General features: G+C 35.9%; 1 protein-coding gene across 1 annotated transcript in view; it reads right to left on the bottom strand.

Annotated features, from left to right (window-relative positions):
• The window catches only part of LOC125241809 (neuralized-like protein 4), a 48,099-nt gene extending 29,079 nt beyond the window's left edge, over positions 1–19,020 (bottom strand). The window contains 13 exon segments of the mRNA XM_048150452.1: positions 772–862; positions 1,039–1,215; positions 1,466–1,568; positions 1,708–1,795; positions 3,064–3,204; positions 3,704–3,859; positions 4,477–4,609; positions 4,824–4,890; positions 4,976–5,114; positions 16,798–16,959; positions 17,266–17,379; positions 18,030–18,131; positions 18,542–19,020. Coding sequence (XP_048006409.1) covers positions 772–862; positions 1,039–1,215; positions 1,466–1,568; positions 1,708–1,795; positions 3,064–3,204; positions 3,704–3,859; positions 4,477–4,609; positions 4,824–4,890; positions 4,976–5,114; positions 16,798–16,959; positions 17,266–17,379; positions 18,030–18,131; positions 18,542–18,694 — 1,626 coding nt within the window. The 5' untranslated portion in view covers positions 18,695–19,020.
• Positions 19,021–19,221: the final 201 nt, after the last annotated feature.

Below are 19,221 nucleotides of genomic sequence, written 5' to 3'. Positions count from 1 at the left end.
TAAATTTTATGATACTATCTTCAAGAAGAAATTTTTCAGGGAAAGTCTTTAAAAGGAGATTTTATAGCTAGGTACATGAATTCACTCTAGGTTGAACACAAAAACAGTTTTATTACTAACGTGAGTTTTTATGACATGACAAGACAATTTACTGGGCCATGGGAAGAATAGCTCCCACACAGTTAAACTCTAATAAGGCCATGGGATAATGTCAACCCACATCCTAATTCCGGTCATACACAATAATGCGTAAATATTTAGCAATGTTTACGATTACATTACCTTTCAACACTCAAAATCTACAAAATGTCAAAAAATTGTTCGACCTGTACTTCTGTTTCATAGAAATTAAGGAAAGTGTTCGAATTTCTCCGTAGTTTACTGAAATTAGCGTTCAAGTGAATTTAAACGACTGCCAAAGATATATTACGCGATTTAGAAGCGTGTTGTGAATGTAGATCATAAAATACTATTTTCAGGGATTCACAAAATATTTTGTAGGAGGTTTGGAGTTAAAACCTGACTACGGTAACCGATATAAGGTGTGGGAGGAATACATACCTTCGCCTGGTAAAGGGTTAAAATAACAGGCAAGTAACAACTCCAGTTCTGACACTCTCGGCCGCCATACAAATATAACAACTTGTTTCTTCTATCTCAATTGAATTCTGTGGGTGTGGCGACTTCTAAAAGAGCATCTTTTCGGTAAGTTTTTTTCTTAGACTTGTTTTATATTATTCTAATTACGTAGAATTGTTTGAGGATACTAACCACGAGTCTGTTGAGGTTCCTAACATATTGCGGTATGATGGTGGTCCCGTCTCTAATTACGTCTTCTCCGGTCATTGCCCAAGTGCCAGATCTACGCACACAGTATTAAACACATTTAGCTGATGTTGTCAATAACAATTAAAATTATAAATAATAACATGAGCATTGTCCCTACTGATTAGGTACAGATAGATTAAAGATTTCAATTGATTTTATCCACATATTGGGTAACAAATTGTAATCAACGAAATGTAGTTAAAAACTTACTTTGCGTTGCTCATTTTGTATGGAAATAGTAAATCGTTTGAAGAATGCTGCGTGACCCCAATTTCAATGCTTCCGGCCCACTTAGGGATAACCAAGTCGAGACGCACTTGAAATAGTTCGTTTGTCCTCAACGTGCGATTCGTCATCACTATCCCGTTATTGAAGTATTCGAAAGCACTGAAATATCAACATGGATTAAATTAACCTTAGGTGTATATTTTCGAATTCATTTCATAGCAAATACATTAAAATCATCAAGAAGCAGACATTAGTCTGGTCACGCCAAGTCACATTGAACTGTTTCGAAGAATTTTTCCGGCTTTGCAACACCAATAATTTTCATGAAAATATCAAGCTGATAATCTTGGTATAAAATAGTTACTTTTATAAAAGCTTAATTAGATGTAGTAATGAAAGAAATACTTACTTAGGCCTATGAGCAGTCTTACCATCATTAATAATAATAACATTCGAATCACGCAGCGTATGAAATAAAAGGCTATCTTCGTCTAATCTTTGTCTTATCCTGCCTGTTAATCAGAAAAAAAAAATCTGTATTAACATTTTATGATTCGAATTTGTAGTAACTCAACTGTGCCACCAGTGAAGAACATCTATTCCAGCAGAGTTTTAGAAGCCAAAACTTAAAATATAGTAAAGCAATCTTACTCGGAGCAGGTATGTCGGGAGCGCCGAGCACGACCGGCGCGTTGGTAACGGTCGTGTCCAGGTCCTCGCAAGGGTCCACTATAGTGACCTGGAACATTAATAGTACATCACGATAAAAGCGAAAAGAGAAAGGAAAAGCCATTTATTTGCTATATACCTACGGCCCCTACCGGCGGCCTTTTGTTCCCTAATTGTATACCTACGGCCCTTAAAATTTTCGACATAGCAAAGTAAAGTACTGTATAAGATTGCTTCAATTCGATGACAATGAGCGAGAATATTATTGCATGTTGTCTTTTATGAGCCATATGATAGGGCAAAATTCAGCAAATCTGCATTTCACCAGGGGCGGCTCACTCCGCGATTCTATCGCCGCGCTACAAGTACATGTCAGCGTCCGCGAGTTCGCGGCCCATTCATTGGCGACGACCTTCGCGCGGCGCAATAAAATTCAATGTTGGCTGCTCGCGTGCGGTCCGTTTGTAAATGTAGGTAATTATTTAGAATGGCGGCATTTTGTGAACATCAAAGGAGTGAGCCTTCTGTACTTGTACTATTATATATTCTGTGATTTCACTAGCCTTGATGTGTCGCTAGTTTCCTATTGTGTGTGTGTGTGTGTAAACGTATGATAGGGAAGGGAATCAGTTGTCGAATGTAGTCTTGTTATATCATTTGTCGTCTAAGCGCGACAGCGGTGAGTCTGCGAATTCCCATCGCTATCCGATTTAAAATGTCGTGGCTGATTTATTGTTAAATTAATAATTCTAATCAAGATCAGGCCTATTCATTTAATACTATATTACTAATATGTACGATACATACATTTTTTTTATTAGAATACTTTATGCCATATAGGTACAGTACGACATCTGAAATAAGGTCACAATGACAAGAGCGTAGGTATGGGCATAATAAACGTAATACATAGTACCTACACAGGAAGAAATCAGTTGAGCCCGACCCTCATGTTCCTAATAGTTAAGGTGTAAGTACATGGTCGATATCGAGCACACGATTCGCAACTTTGACCAAAATTGCCTCGAACTAACATAAAGTTAGAGTCCATGTAAGAAGTCAAGTTTGGAGTTACTTAATGATGATGACGGTTAAGTCCCTACAATAAATGTTTAGCGCACCATTCTATACACCTTGTATGAACACGCGCGCGAGGACTCAACTTATTAGCAAGCAGAATATTAGAGTTTAAACTGAAATATGTATCAATATGACCTATTCCACATAAGGCCGTGCTTGCGCGGCTAACGCTAGTTATCATTAGAACACGCGGCCACTCTAGCCAGCCAGTAAGTCATTAATACAGTTGAATTCCAGTAGTTTATTTTTGCGACATACCTTTACAGTCATGCCATAGAGGTCAACAACTCCCCAAACTTGTTGATCCACTTTATCTGTGGCTATGCCTTGGTCGACTCCGTTGATGAAGTAATGCAGTTTTCCGGTACTCTTTCTCATCATACCAACAGTATCTCCTTCCTGTACATCAATAAAATATAGACATCGTTGACGTTTCTCAATATACAAAATAAGCTTAACAGGAAATAAAACTATGGAAACTCGGGGGAGTCACCCCTTGACCACGAATGCTGTAAAGTGTTCAAAACGTCGGGATGAATTGTAAATTCATTATACGCGATATAATCCGTTTCCATAGTTTTATTTCATGAGTAACTATCGCAATAACCAAAGACAATATTAAGCTTAACAGGTATACAGGGTATCAAATTGTCTGTAATACTTGGCGTTTTGCAGAAAATTATATCATGAATTTACCTCATTTTTTATGATCTATGTAAAATATACAAAAACGATTAATGATTATATTACTATCTAAGATATGAATCAATAAATTTGTACCTTACAAACGAGGGAGTTAGTTACCTTAATACATACCCTATAAAGGTGTTTCGTAGAATATGTATATTTTTAACTAAAATCGACATCAAAATGATATGTCAATAGTAGGTATAGTTACCCGTAGTTCATCAAGGTTAAAGTTGCCATACTCCATGCACATGCCGTGGCCGTTCATGAGCACCTTGCAGCCCGACATCATGATCGTGCCGGAGTCCATGTTGGTCATGGTGGAGGGGAACCTGATGGTTGCCGGGTTGTGGGACGTCACGCCGACCTGTGCAACCACTCTGATGTTTACATATACATGTCGCAGCATGACGGCTGCGGATGATGGAATGTCAAGTATGGAAATGGTCTATATTTGAGTGTGTTTGACTGCGATACAGCGTCTGTTATTTATATGACCCGATCAGCTGTTAAATGGAGTTCCTGGCTAGTTAAGATGACATTAATGACAGCCGTGGTGAGTTGGCATCCTGAGAGGAACCGGCAGTCAGATTTGAATTGGAAAGTGTTGCAGTCAACTGTACTGCATTCCTTTAAGTATTTTAGGTATATTTCTTTAATGAGGCTCTAGTCGGAGCCTCTGACATACAAATATATGAGGGCTAACGCGTTTGATTGCGCCGCTAGGGGCGTTAGTGCTGAAGGTGGTCTTTCTACAAGCTTATTTGTCACGGATTTCCACACCCTATTCATTACTTCTAAACCTAATTCTGAAATCTACTATTATCATAGGTTATTGTCATATATATATGGAAGCCTCCGGTTTTATACATGTTTTATTAAACTCGGATTAGAATCTGGCTGTTCCAACTATTTTCTACAGACTAGGGGCAGTAGGGGTATATATTCGATAGGCCATAAAACATGTATAATAACTAATTTTACCTCAATGCTACCACTCCATTTGTCGACTAGCCTGTCGATGCGTATCTCAAACAGTTCGTTGTCATACAGCGGCCGATGCGTCATGACAACACCGTTGTTATAGTCATCCAAAGGTCTAGCCCTTTCTGCTGATCTGTAGTGCAACCAAACAAAATGTATTTTTAAATTTCTCAATCAATAAATCTGACCTTAGCCATAGAATAAGTAATTACTGAGCAAAGTTCCCAGGGAGCGGCTTGGCACCTAAAACTTTTACGATGTAGCAAAGCAGTGGAATGAGCTATACGGGTTCTACGGCTAACTTAGAACAAAAGATGTAAATCACAATAAAACCGTAAAAAACTCACTTATTATTAGCTGACAATTTTACAAGTATCCCACATCTAGGATGAAACCTTAAACGATCCTGTGCTACTGTAAACAAAACACTGATTAGTTTTTTGCTAGACAGATGTACCTATTATCAATACAATTAAATACATAAAAACGAGTGAATTACCAAGAGCACAGGCACCCTCAGTGGTGATCGGGACATAAACATCTTGAGAAGGCTTAGGTTGAGACGGGTCAGTTGGTAGAGGCACAATATCCATGTCACTTGATGTTAAAGTATCATCATTGTTAGGGTCCTCTTCCAACTGTAAAAATAGGTAAGGTCAGTGCGGGCAAGACCGGCATAGTTTATTTGAAATAAAGTTTGAGTGGATAAAACTCTATAATTAATGCAGTCTGGCGTAATGCGCATGGTCCTATAGGATAGCAAATATTATATTTTACAAAGCTTTTACAGTATTTTGGTGAAGTAAGGTACTTTTAAGTGATAAAAATCACTTTTTTTAAGGCTCGGCGGGTTGACCGTCCTCCCGCGATGAGCACGGAAAGACCGTCTAGTGCTTGTTGTCGCGTAATTTCATATGAGACTAGGTTCCAAAGTCATGATCATTGTTATTTTACGTAATAACGGGGCAGAATGTGCTAGATAACTATTAAAATAACGTTGAAATTTTGAACATATAAGCATTTTTCTATTTATAAGGCAAGACCGGCATATGTCCCGTAGATGGGGTTCATAACCTTTTCTTTTCAGGTCCAGATATTGCATAATACTGTTTTTCCAACGAACACCTGCGAATACAATTTAGTCACGATATTACAGGCTCATATAAATCCAACTACTTATCTGTTTTTGAAACTATGTTAATTAAGAAAACGTAATAGGATATTAAGATACGTGAATTAGTTTGGTAACATTTCTTAGCAATGCTTGGTTTTGCTATAGTCACTACAGTATGAATGAATGCGAAACTTTTTACATCACACTCGCACACTAAATGTGATTTTACACGCAGGCGGAGCGTGAGTTATAGAAAAATCGTTCTCCCAAGGGAGTTATGAAATTTCTAGTACCGTATTCAATTTTTTTTATCTTTTTATATATTTTTATGTTGCAAGTGTGATGAAAAACATTGTGTGTAACTCGGGGAGTATGAATATTACAAACTCGAGTCTTGGAGGAGCTGAGTGGTTCTTTTCTGTTCAAGGATTTTATGTTGCCAGTATAACATATTAATTCAATGAAAAGAGTTTTGACATTATATTTCATGATCGTTTATAAATTGTTGTAGATTAAGTTCGTACTACTGATTTGCAGTAGGTATATTCATTATTAATATTTTGGTAATTTCCTCATAGGTGACGTGAAAAATTGTATATGTCACATGGTAGCAAAATAATTTCCACCTTGAGCGTTAATACTTGAATCCCTCACTACGCTCAGGATTCTAATTTTGAATCCCGAGCGTAGCGAGATTCCTTTACTTCGTTCAGGATTCAACAAACACCCTTTGCCCCAGTTTGCTCGATTACGACTTCAAAAACTCATAGTAGAGATTCAGATGTCATTAATACATAAATATTTACATAAATATTTGTATACTTAATACATAAATATTTGTTTCAGTTATTAAAAATAGCAAACAATATACAAGTCATGTCTATACATCTTCCGAAGAATGTATCGATAGAATCTTTTTTTGATGCACTTCCTAACGCCAGCATATATATCGACGAGGAAGACGAAATGATTTTGCTTGAGAAGTGCACAGTTTGTGCCACTAGTCATAGTTTCGATATGACCCTCTGTGCCTCCAGGGTTCAGTTTCTACCGTCTGACGAACAACCTTTATCAAATTTATGTTTTGTCAAGGGTGCGCAAATATTATATATTCTGTTTAAATAAATAATTGGATTCAAAATGCTTACTTTTATTTCTAAAATACATAACTCTCTTTTGAAATATTTGTCGCCGCATGTTGCACAATCTATACAAACACTACCAACTTAAATAATTATGATGATGAGTAATGCAGTGTAAGTAGGCTTAGTTCTGTTCACCACTTATAATTCTTCACAACTATGTCATTTTTATTTAATACTTTCGAATGATATTAGTAACACCATACGAATCATTACCAAAACTGTATTTCAAAGTTAAAATCAAAAACGGTACAACTATCATAAGCCAAAAACGTACTTATATATTGATATTGTTTACACTCGACTTATTTCCAATAAAGCCTAAAAAAGGTTGGCAACTCCTTGTTTATCATATGCCGGTCTTACCTTTCTCTTTTATGCCGGACTTTCTGAGTATGCACAATTTCTAAGTTACATATTTAAGAACATAAAACAAGAAATTGAACGCGTTTTGAGTAGATTAATAGTACTAGTCAGAAAGAAAGGTTATTAAATGACTACGTTACACACATGATATACAAATATTCCGACTGCTTCTATTTTATTTTAATTTTTTGCGGAACCATGTTGAACTCGATGCTCGAGTTCGAAACACGAATCAAGTTTATTGTTAACTAGTGTTCGTCCTAGGGATATGTATTCAAGACCAATGGCTTAAGGATGAAAAACTGGTATACCTTCGGAGGTGTGAGAGGCGTAGATATATTAACACAAAAGTTATTGTCAATAGACGGAGGCTGGCAACCCGAGCCAAGTAAACATTAAAAACACGAGCTCCGTCGTTTTTCTGTATCAATAAATGGACGTATTTATGCAGAATGGGACCAACCCACACAACTATAGTTTTGAGATAAAGCACTTTTTGTTCATAAGTTTCATACAAAAAATATTAATGGCTTTTCTTTTAAAGTTGGATTGTCAAGTGCTAGAGTATGGCATTGTTTATATTGTTTTACTTAAACAAGCCTTGAAAATGGAGTTTTAAGTATAGTTTTCTCTTAAAAAGGCAATGGTTCCTTTTAGCAAAATTAGTTAAGTGAGGGTTGGCCCCTTATTGATTTATAGGTAATCTAAAAGATTATACAAATATAATGCACAATAAGGGCAGATTTACTTTATTTGTAAACAAAAACAATCTCTAAACTTATATAATATCGCTTTCGTAAACTATATTCTTAGAATTCTTTGGGGCCGGAGTCAACGGAGAGTACGGAGGTCCACTTTTTTCAGTTTCGGCGATTACGTCGCTTTCGTAAACTAAGTATATTCTTAGAATTATTTGGAGCCGGAGTCAATGGAGAGTACGGAGGAGGCTCTACACTTTTGTCAAATCCAGTTTCGGTGAGTAACTTAGAAGTATTTGAAGCAGGAGTCAACACAGAGTATGAAGGGAGCTGTACACATTCTTTAAATTGTACAGGAGTTAATAGGCTCACAGCACCATTAGTTGTTTCAGTTTTCAAGGTTTTTTTTATGCAACTGAGAAGCCACATTTTCAGAATTAACGTTTTTTCGCAAACCCAGGCCATCTAGAAGAAAAATAAGCCTTACATTAAACCTAACACATATTCATTCCACCGTAACCCCATCCCAAGCTCATCATCATCTTCTTAGCGTTTTTCCCAGAATTTGCATACTTACATATACATGCTTACATAGAATAGAAATAGCTTTTTATTCATTTAAGGACGTTAATAAATAAATGTTAATATTATTACGAAACGTTAGTCCTACAAATAATGTTGCAGAGAGGAATGGTTATTATAATCATTATTAGCGTAAACGTAAATGAAAACATTTAATTCTTCAGTCGGAAGGGTTTTGCTGCAGTGAAATAAAATTAAAAACACTGGCATGCAAATTATAAGCTACAGAAAAAATTATAATACGTACCTGCAGATATCTGAATCGGTTGTCGAGAAAATCTGAAATGAAGTATATCGGAAATGCTCAAAATGTTCTTAATACACTTACAGATCGCACAAAATTAATTGGAAGTTACTTGAAAATAAGTTTTAACAAAAAAACTTAACTCCTGTTCAATCTAAAGAATGTATAGAGCTCCCTTCATACTCTGTGTTGACTCCTGCTTCAAATGCTTCTAAGTTACTCACCGAAACTGGATTTGACAAAAGTGTAGAGCCTCTTCCGTACTCTCCGTTGACTCTGGCTCCAAATAATTCTAAGAAAATAGTTTACGAAAGCGATATAATATAAGTTTAGAGATTGTTTATGTTTACGAATAAAGTAAATTTGCCATTATTGTGCATTATTTTTGTATACCCTTTTAGATTACCTATAAATCAATAAGGGACCAACCTTCACTTAACCAATTTTGCTAAAAGGAACCATTGCCTTTTTAAGAGAAAACTATACTTAAAACTCCATTTACAAGGCTTGTTTAAGTAAAACAATATAAACAATGCCATACTGCAGCACTTGACAATCTAACTTAAAAAAATAAGCCGTTAATATTTTTTGTATCTCAAAACTATAGTTGTGTAGGTTGGTTCCCTTCCAAATAAATACGTCCATTTATTTTTGACATGAAGCACAGTGTTGCTAGTTGTAAATATTTGCAACAGTACTTTACGCTTTACGCCGATTTGTTCAGACATGTTTTTTTTATCATTTCATACTCTATTCATAACAAATCATAATAAAAAAAAATATATTATACGAGTGTGATAAATAATAAGTATACAAAGTTTATAAACAAAAAAGATTCAAGGCACATAGTTCCCTTAACTATCAAAATATAATTCATTTAATAAAGAACCATGTAATGTGGATCTTTATGAACACATAAACTGAGCTAATTTTAATTATGCAAACAAGAACCAATGAACTTAGTTAGTTACTTAATATTAAAAAATAAAAATTAATAAGGAACCATGCGACTTGGATCTTTTCGACGGTGCAGATTTTATTTTTTAAAAAGGAACCAACCCGCTTGGTCTCTTATGAAATAAATAAAACAATATTATATAGATGAACCATGTGCTTTGGATCTTTTTGAAATAAATACAAAGAATATTGAGTAAGGTACTAAACAGCTTGGATCTTTTTAAATATAATGTAACAGTGAAAATGTGGGTTGGTAACTTTGTTAACGAAATGATTTTATACGTAAAAATGATTATATGGCTTTGATCTTTGTGTAGGGGGTGTAAGATGCATTTTTAACATCTTCTGCATACATAACTCAATTTTGACAGATGTGTGGGTTGGTCCCCTTCTGCATAAATACGTCCAAATATGTATTAATGTTGAAAACAAAGGGATTTAATGTGGAAGAAGTGCAGTGCTATGCTTACCTTGGAATTACGGACCCAAACATTCAAATAATCACCATTGGACACTAAATAGAAAGGTGAGAAGATTAATTTGACCGTTGAATCACTTGTTTTTGAACTACAATAACATTTAAAACCCTAAATCACTTAAAAGATAACGGCACTGCTAACAGCTGATTGGAAGATTCGGCACGACTGACAGTGCTGACAGTGACAGCGCTCCAACGTGACAGATGCAAGTGTTGCCATATCGAAATATCTCTGCGTTTACGGAGATAGCTGTAAAATCGTGTGAACATCGACGATATTTTTAAGCACCTTGTGAAAAATCCAAAAATGATCTGCTCCGAGTGCAAGAGGAAAATAGAAAGGGGAGAACTATTGAGTTGTACCTTCTGCCAAACAACTTATCACTTTTCATGCTTCAACTACACTACAGCTTTTATGAGAGAGCATGGCAATGAGATAAAAAAATACTGGAAATGCCCCCGTGCGCAGCGAATTCCCGCTTACCCCGCGATGACAACACGCCTGCGTCTCCAACGTGGATGAGACAACCGCCGACTAATGAAGCAGACATGTCGTTAGACGACAGTAATGTTTCGAATATCATGGGTGACACCAACATAACGGATACACCATCCCCAAATCACCAGGTGGAAACCCCAATCGAAGAGAACACGAATATGAATATAACCACGGAAAACATATCTTTCGATAGATTCAAACATTTAATAAAGTCAGAATTTGAAACTTTGAAAGATAGTCTGACCGAATCTATCACCAGAAATATAAAACAAGCGCTACTAAATGAAGTGAACTCAAAAATAAACACACTTCAAGAAAACATATCTCGAGAATCAACAATATTAACTAATGAACAAAAACGACTACAAGAAACCATAAACCTCACAAACGAAAATATTAAACACTTAGAGGATGAGAACTCAAAGCTACGTGCAGAAGTAGAAGCATTAGCGAATAAACTAGACAACAATAATCAAATGACAAATGGAGAGAACACTATCTAAATATATAAAAGAAGAAGCTGACTGACTGACTGACTGACTGACTGACTGACTGACTGACTGACTGACTGACATCAACGCACAGCCGAAACCGCTCATCCTAGAGATTTCAAATTTGGCACGTAGGTTCCTTATATAGTGTAGAGGAGCACTAAGAAAGGATTTTCCAAAATTCACCTCCTAAGGGGGTCAAATGGGGGTTCAAAGTTTGTATGGGGAAACAAGATTAGTTTGACTATTTTATTCGAAACTTCACAGGAAGATTCCTTAAGACATATGACTGAATACGTGTTTCAGGTTTTTTGAAAATTTAACCCCTAAAAGGGTGAAAAGGGGGTGATAAAGTCAAAAAATCAATATGGGTATCGTTTTTATGGTTTATCGGGTCGCTGATCACGATAAATACAACGTTTTTAAAATCTAACGAGGCGGAAGTGAAATACCTTCTCCCCTGTTGTGGTGCAATGGGGTTTAAATATATAAAAGAAGATATTGCTGACTGATTGATATATCAACACACAGCCGAAACCGCTGGTCCTAGAGATATCAAATTTGGCACATAGGTTCCTTATATGGCGTAGAGGAGCACTAAGAAAGGATTTTTCAAAATTCTCCTCTTAAAAGGGTGAAATGGGGGTTCAAAGTTTGTATGGGGAAACAAGATTAGTTTGACTATTTTATTCGAAACTTCACAGGAGGATTCCTAAAGACATATGACTAAATACATGTTTCAGGTTTTTTGAAAATTTGACCCCTAAAGGGGTGCAAAGGGGCTAAAGTCAAAAACACAATATGGATATCGTTTTTATGGTTTATCGGGTCGCTGATCACGATAAATACAACGATTTTAAAATCTAATGAGGTGGAAAAGAAATTTTCTCCCCTGTTGTTGTGCAATGGGGTTAAAATATCCAAAATAGCCATAAGTATAGCTTTAGTTTTTATCTTTACTTCTGGTTCAAGAGATTTAAAATTGACACGGAAGTTCCTTAGAGGAGCACTAAGAAAGGATTTTTCAAAGTTCACCTCCTAGCATGATAATTTTACAGGGGCAAGGACAGGGACAGGGCCAGGGACAGGGACAAGGACAGGGACAGGGACAGGGACAGCGACAGGGTTAGGAATAGGGATAGGGATAGGGATTGGGATTGGGGGTAGGGATAGGGATAGGGATAGGGATAGGGATAGGGATAGGGATAGGGATAGGGATAGGGATAGGGATAGGGGTAGAAATAGGGATAAAAATAAGGGACGGGGATAGGGATAGGGGAGGGACGGGGACAGGGACGGGGACGGGGACGGGGACAAAGATAGAGATAGGGACGGGGATAAGAATAGGGATTGGGGTCGGAATAATCGGTTGGCAATCGATATCTAGGCAGTGTAAAATGCAGGTAGCTCAGTGGGAAGGGATTAGTAAGTAGGCATCGGCGAGTATCCTGCATCCGTAATAACTATTACATTCAATGTGCTGTAAGAAGATCGTTGTTTGCTTGCCTTTTATATGTTTACGTTTGCAATAAGTATAAGCAAAATGGAAAAAATTGTAAGCGATAATGCAAGGAAGTACTTTTTACCCTACCGACCACAGCGTCGAGATACTGGCTATGTGGGTTGTATGAAGTTTCCCCAGTATAAATATTTATATAGGTAAAATTCATACATATTCGTACCTAATACCTACGCTGTGGTCGCTGTGTAACAATTCTACAATCATTGCAAGAATTTCTTTAAAAACGATAGTAATATGTGTAAGGTCAGCCAAAACCGGACCGTACAGCAAATAGATCAGTTACAATGGCCCCCCAGTCGAGAATTGCCCCGCTTTACCTGAATCGAAATAATCGCGGACAGATGTACCTACAAAGAAACCTACGGATCCAAATGAAAATCTTATTTTTTGTAAACGTTTCAATAAGAATATTTTTATTACGCGGGCGAAGCCGCGGGTAAAAGCTAGTTAATAATAATAAAAGTATTGTTCTCTATGGTTTGGAAGAGCACACTGATGAAAACAGCTATGTTCTAATAGAACGTGTTGCTAGATTGTTTTATGAAATTGTGGGCACAGATATTAATGGGTATATCGAAGATATAGGAAGAATAGGAAAACGAGGAAATCGAAGACCAATACATATAGAACTTATAAGCAAGCGGATGAGGAATTATATTCTAAACAATAAATACATCTTCAAAAACACAGGGTTTGCAATCTCGGAATTTATGGACACAAACACATTGAGACAGAGACGAGTAATAAGAGAGACTTTACAGGACGCACGAGCACGCGGTCTGCGTCCGATAGTAAAAAATGGAAAGGTTTTTGTAAATGGATCCGAATACTGCTGTAACTCGCTGCAGACCACAGAGCACCGACAAACAAATGGACCACAAGCACCGGAACAAACCCAAGAGAACTCTAGCTCGAATAGTGAAATACACGTGCAAAACACAATAGCTAAAGATAATACATCAAACTCTACCTTTCGGAACTAAATTGCAAATTATATTCCAAAATATGCAAAGCTTATGGAACAAGACCCACCTCCTTCAGGCTTTCACAGAAGAAAAACCTCAAATACAAATAATAAGCATCTCGGAAACCTGGCTCAATAAAACTAAGGAAGATCTACTGGATATAAAGGGATACAGTGTCATCTCGTCCTTTTGCCGAACACAACACGAAGGTGGAGGAGTGCTCATATTGACAAAAAATGGAATACAATGTCTCGACCGTACAGATATTACCTCAATCTCTTTGGAAAAAATAATAGAAATAAGTGCGATTGATCTTCCGCAGGCAAACCTTTTAGTCATAAATTTATATTGGCCAAATAGTAAGAGAGAAATTGAACAATTTTATATAAGTTTAGAAAACCTTTTAAAATTGATTAGCATCAAAGACAAGAACAAAAATATTGTTATTGGAGGTGACTTTAATGTCGACTTTCTCTCAAACAATAGAGAAAAAAATAGGTTATCAAGTTTAATGTTATCCTTTAACTTTCATCAAAAAGTCATAGAGCCAACTCGTGTTACATCAACTAGCACCAAATGTATTGATTTAATATTTACCAACTTTAACACTAAAGATTCTATATTAAAAATTCACGAATATGGCTTTTCAGACAACAAAACTATTTCGCTAAGTATACCTATATTCGCTCCTAACTTACGCACCCTAAACATCTGTAAAAGGCTTTTTAATGACGAAAATATCTCCAAATTCCGAAACGAGATCCTAAATACAGAATGGCATACACTATTTTCATATAACAATAACGTGAACCAAAACTACAACAACTTTCAGAATACACTGCAACAAGCTCTTGATAAATGTATCCCTAAAAAAAATGTCAAAATAAAACTAAAGCCCAAAAAAACATTTTTAACCCCCGGTATAAGAATTTCATGTAAAAATAAAAGATTGCTAAAACTTCTTGTAGCTCAGACCAAAAGTGAGGTTCTACGCTGCCATTATAAGCAATACTGTAAATTATTAAAAAAAGTTATAAGCAAATCAAAAAGAATAGACAATAAAAATAAACTACAAAGTTCGAATAACAAATCCCAAACGATGTGGAAAATTATCAACTGCGAGACAAATAAAAACAGACAACAACGAAAAAATAATATTCAAATTAAAAGCCAAAACGATATAGTAATAAATGATCCATCACAAATAGCTAACACGTTCAATAACTATTTCCTGACCATGGGAAGCACCCAATCGAGAGGTCAAAACAGGGCACCATTAACGAATACAATTAACAAATCATTCTTCCTCAGACCGACAGAGCCTAAAGAAATACAATTAATAATAAAAAATCTAAAAAACAAAACATCATTTAGCATAGATGAAATTCCCTCTTCCTTAATCAAAACATGCGCGGATATTTTAACTTACCCATTGACATGGCTCATAAACCAATCATTCTCAGAAGGAATTTTTCCTGATGATCTGAAAACCTCAATAGTAAAACCCATTCATAAAAAAGGTGATAAACAAGACTTAAATAACTATAGACCAATTGCTCTTCTGTCTACAGTAGCAAAAATATTTGAAACAGCAATGATAAAACGGCTCTACTCTTATTATGAAAAATTTAAAATACTGCACGATAGCCAAGATGGATTTAGAGAAAACCGCTCTACCACTTTAGCCATCTACAAATATGTTCAGGGCATAATGGATGAAATAAACAATAAAAAATATGCCATAGGACTCCTGTTAGACATGAGCAAAGCTTACGACAGAGTTAGATACGACATCTTATTGGACAAACTATACAGCACGGGAATCAGGGGGATAGCCCATAAATGGTTCAAATCATACCTCAGCAATCGCGTACAGTTAGTCCAAATAGAACATACAGATTTTGAAACAGGCCAAATACAACATTTCAGATCAAATAGCGTGACCCAGACAGGCTCGATCCCCAAGGAAGTGTCTTGGGATGCATTCTGTTTCTAATATATATAAACGACTTACCGAATGCAATAGAAGATCAAAGCGCTCTATTTGCAGATGACGTTTCAGTATTGTTCTCGTGTTCTGAAAAAAATGAAGCTGAAAACAAATTGACTGTAGCAATGGAAAAGATTGAAGACTGGTTAGATATTCACAATCTCCAACTTAACCTTGAAAAAACCAAAATAATTCAATTTAAACCTTACCAAAAATCAGCATTACCAATAATCTTTAAGCACAAGGGCACAATATTAGAGTCTGTAGAATCAGCCACCGTACTGGGTATCGACCTAGATAGTAACATGGACTGGAAATCGCACATCCAGAGACTATCAAAAAAGCTGTCCTCCTTTCTATACGCCCTACAACACATCAAACGCGCGACCGATTTCCAAACCGCCCTTTCCGCGTACTATGCATACGCATATTCAAGAATGACCTACGGACTCGTTTTATGGGGGAATAGTCATGATATGGAAAATATATTTATCCTCCAGAAAAGATGTGTTAGAATACTTACCAATTCGGATCAAATGGAATCGTGCAAACCACTCTTCAAAAAACACCAAATACTCACTTTACCGTCAATGTACATCCTAGAAGCATGTAAATTTGTTAAGAAACACACTGAGTTGTTTACTCCTACAGTAGCAAATATCAAGAGAAACAACCGAAATTTAAATAAACTACAATTGCCTCTAACAAAACTTAAAATAGTCTCATCTAGCCCTCATTATATGACTATAAAAATATACAACCACCTACCAAACTCCCTAAAAAACATTGAAAATCAGCCGACGTTTAATAAATATTTGAAAAGTTTTTTAATAGATAAATGTTATTATACAGTAAAAGATTTTTTTAACGATAAACATGATTAGATAATTAGAAGTATGAAGTGCATGTTAATTTTAAGCATATATTGCTGTGCCCTTGCAGGGCGTCACATGTAAACCTACCTTTTGTAAGTTCCACCTAATATTATGTAATGTGATATGCAATAAAAATTTGATATTTGATATTTAGACGGTCTTTCCGGGTAGACGGTCTTCCCCACACTGACCTTACTTTGTTATTATTTCCTGTACAGAATCCAACAATAAAACATATTTTTTCACACACATATTGGTCTCTGGCCGTATCTCACTGATAAGTCATGTTGACAATCACAGGCAATCAATAGCTAAAAATTATAAAATCATACTATAATTTTGGTGAATGCAAAACCAATAAAAATGATGTGCTCTGACATCAATAAATAAGTTGATACCTGATCTATACTAGTTTCCATAATGGGTCTCATGCCATGTACATGAGTAATAGAAGCTTGAACACACTGTCCATATAAATCTATGACGGCAAACAGTTTGCTAGGCAGGTCTTTTGCTGCGACGCCGAGGCATCGACTATTCACATAAAACAATAACTCCCCCTGTAACAAAATACAATATCATTCATAATTTTGGTTCATATGTTATAAATTTAGTTTTGTCTTTACCTGTGAGGACTTTATGTCTCAAAGGCACGCAGATTAATAAAAAAATAGGTAGAATCAGGCTAAAGAGAGAGAGATCAGCAATAGAAGCTTAATAAATAAAATAAAATAAAAAATTGTTTTACAGAAAAGTAATCATATAATTAAAGGGTTTTATATAATCAAATTGTATGTTTCATGATTTTATATACCTAATCAAAGTTATATTCAATCTAATGTGTTACAACAACGTTACATATTTACCTTTGCTGTTTTCATAACACCAACACAGTCTCCCTCACTGAGTGTGTCAAGTTCAGGACCATAGGAATTGACAAGCGTGACACCATCCTTTACTATTGAGCTGCCAGACATTATCTATCACATGAAAAACAAACAAACACATACTAATAAAATTGACATCTATGTTATTCAACAACATTTTTTTATGAGATAAAGCAAATTAGTAGACAGGTTGCCTAATGATAAGTAATCACCCTGCCCATGGACACATAAAACATCAGAAAAGTTGGAGGTGTGTATCCAGGATTTAAACCCTTGATTAACCGTCTGCTCCACAGGCAGGATTACTATCCACTAAGGCCAACCGCTTGTTGTAAATATTATTATTATTTGTTTTGCCATATCTCGGGACCATTGGGTCCCGGACTTTTGGGAGGTGTGCGTGGGGCCTAAACCAACAGGCCCTTTAAGACAGTTTAATCTAAAAGGTAATTATTATTTATTAATCAGGCAGGCAGTTGTAACAACTGATAGTTGCCTGTATCCATCTATTCTTTCTTAAGATGTGTTCTTTAAATTTGTTAAATAGTTATCTAGTTGGTTCTTAAACTGGTTGAGATTCAGTCTCATCTGATCCTCTCAAAACAATGAAGATCCAATCCAAGTCTAATAAAAATTACACTCTGTGTATGTATATGCTATCAAAGATCTAGTACCAGTCTATATCAAGAAACAGTATACCAAAATGGCAAGTAATTTACAAATAAAATAAAACTAAGTCATACCCAAGCTGTATTCCGCAATTTTGTAGCTGTTGCCGGCAGTTCCATGAACTCCGGGTCCAGGGTGGTAACTCCAATTTCAAGGCTTCCATTCCACACATTGACCTGCTTGCCAATTACAGTTACGTTATAACTAGAACTTGTAGTACACAAAGGTAAAGCCTCACCAGAAATGTTTCCACACTATTAGTTTCTTTGAATTTATTATAGTGAATTAATTTAACATCTTTCATACATTGTAGGAATGCTAGGACCTTATACATAGATTATACAACTTCCAAGTCAATGTATTATATCTCTTAATCTATCAAATTAGAATAAACTGGACAGATAGGGGCGTAATAGAGTTCGGCAATAAATATACAATTAAGCAGACATATCTCCAATTGAAATAAATACAAATAAATTAAATAACATAGCATATACGACTTTAATTTGTATTTGCACTATATTAAAGTCTGTGACTGTACATGCAGGTGAACACAAAAAGAGAATTCGACAAATGCAGTGCTTACCTTCCTATCAATACACACTTCAAACATAACATCATCCTTCAAAGGTTCCGCGCTAAGAATCAACCCATGATTGAACTCGACAAAATTCCTTACAGCTGTAGTGTTGTCATTTAGAAGTGTGACTCTGTCACCACACCTTCTATGAAATCTCATTGTTTACTCTAACGCCTTTAGCCATACATATTATATCATTTGGGCTCTTAATGAGCTTGAAGTCCCTTCACAGCCAAACATCTTAGTGTCTTTTATTTATTTACACAATTTCTTCATTGCCGCATTCTCACTCCACACCCCATGGTGGTGGGGTGTTAATTACTTTTAAAACCCCTGTCCTTCATTACAAACAACTAGAAACACTCATAGAAATAAACACGAAGGGACACATCACAACAGATCTTTGTATTTGAGTTCAGAAGAAAAACAGTTCGGTTTTATATTATGATTTCCCGATTTTAAAAGGAAAAGGAAGTCGTACGAAAACTGAAGTCACTGTGAAAATTGACATTTGACTAATTTGACATACAATTTATATTATCTGTGCAAAAGTGTTACAAGCTTTAAATATGTCAAGATTAAAAAGGCTCTATAGACCAAATCGGATCTATTTTCCGCAGACGAACGGAATTTTTCGTACGGAATGACAGTTAGAACTTGGGACGGTACAGCTGTTGCCGGTTGCC

Source organism: Leguminivora glycinivorella, chromosome Z (genome assembly GCF_023078275.1).
Source record: "Leguminivora glycinivorella isolate SPB_JAAS2020 chromosome Z, LegGlyc_1.1, whole genome shotgun sequence".
Taxonomy (NCBI): Eukaryota; Metazoa; Arthropoda; class Insecta; order Lepidoptera; family Tortricidae; genus Leguminivora; species Leguminivora glycinivorella.
The sequence above is the reverse complement of the archived record's forward strand: the minus strand, read 5'-3'. Positions and strand labels throughout refer to the sequence as shown.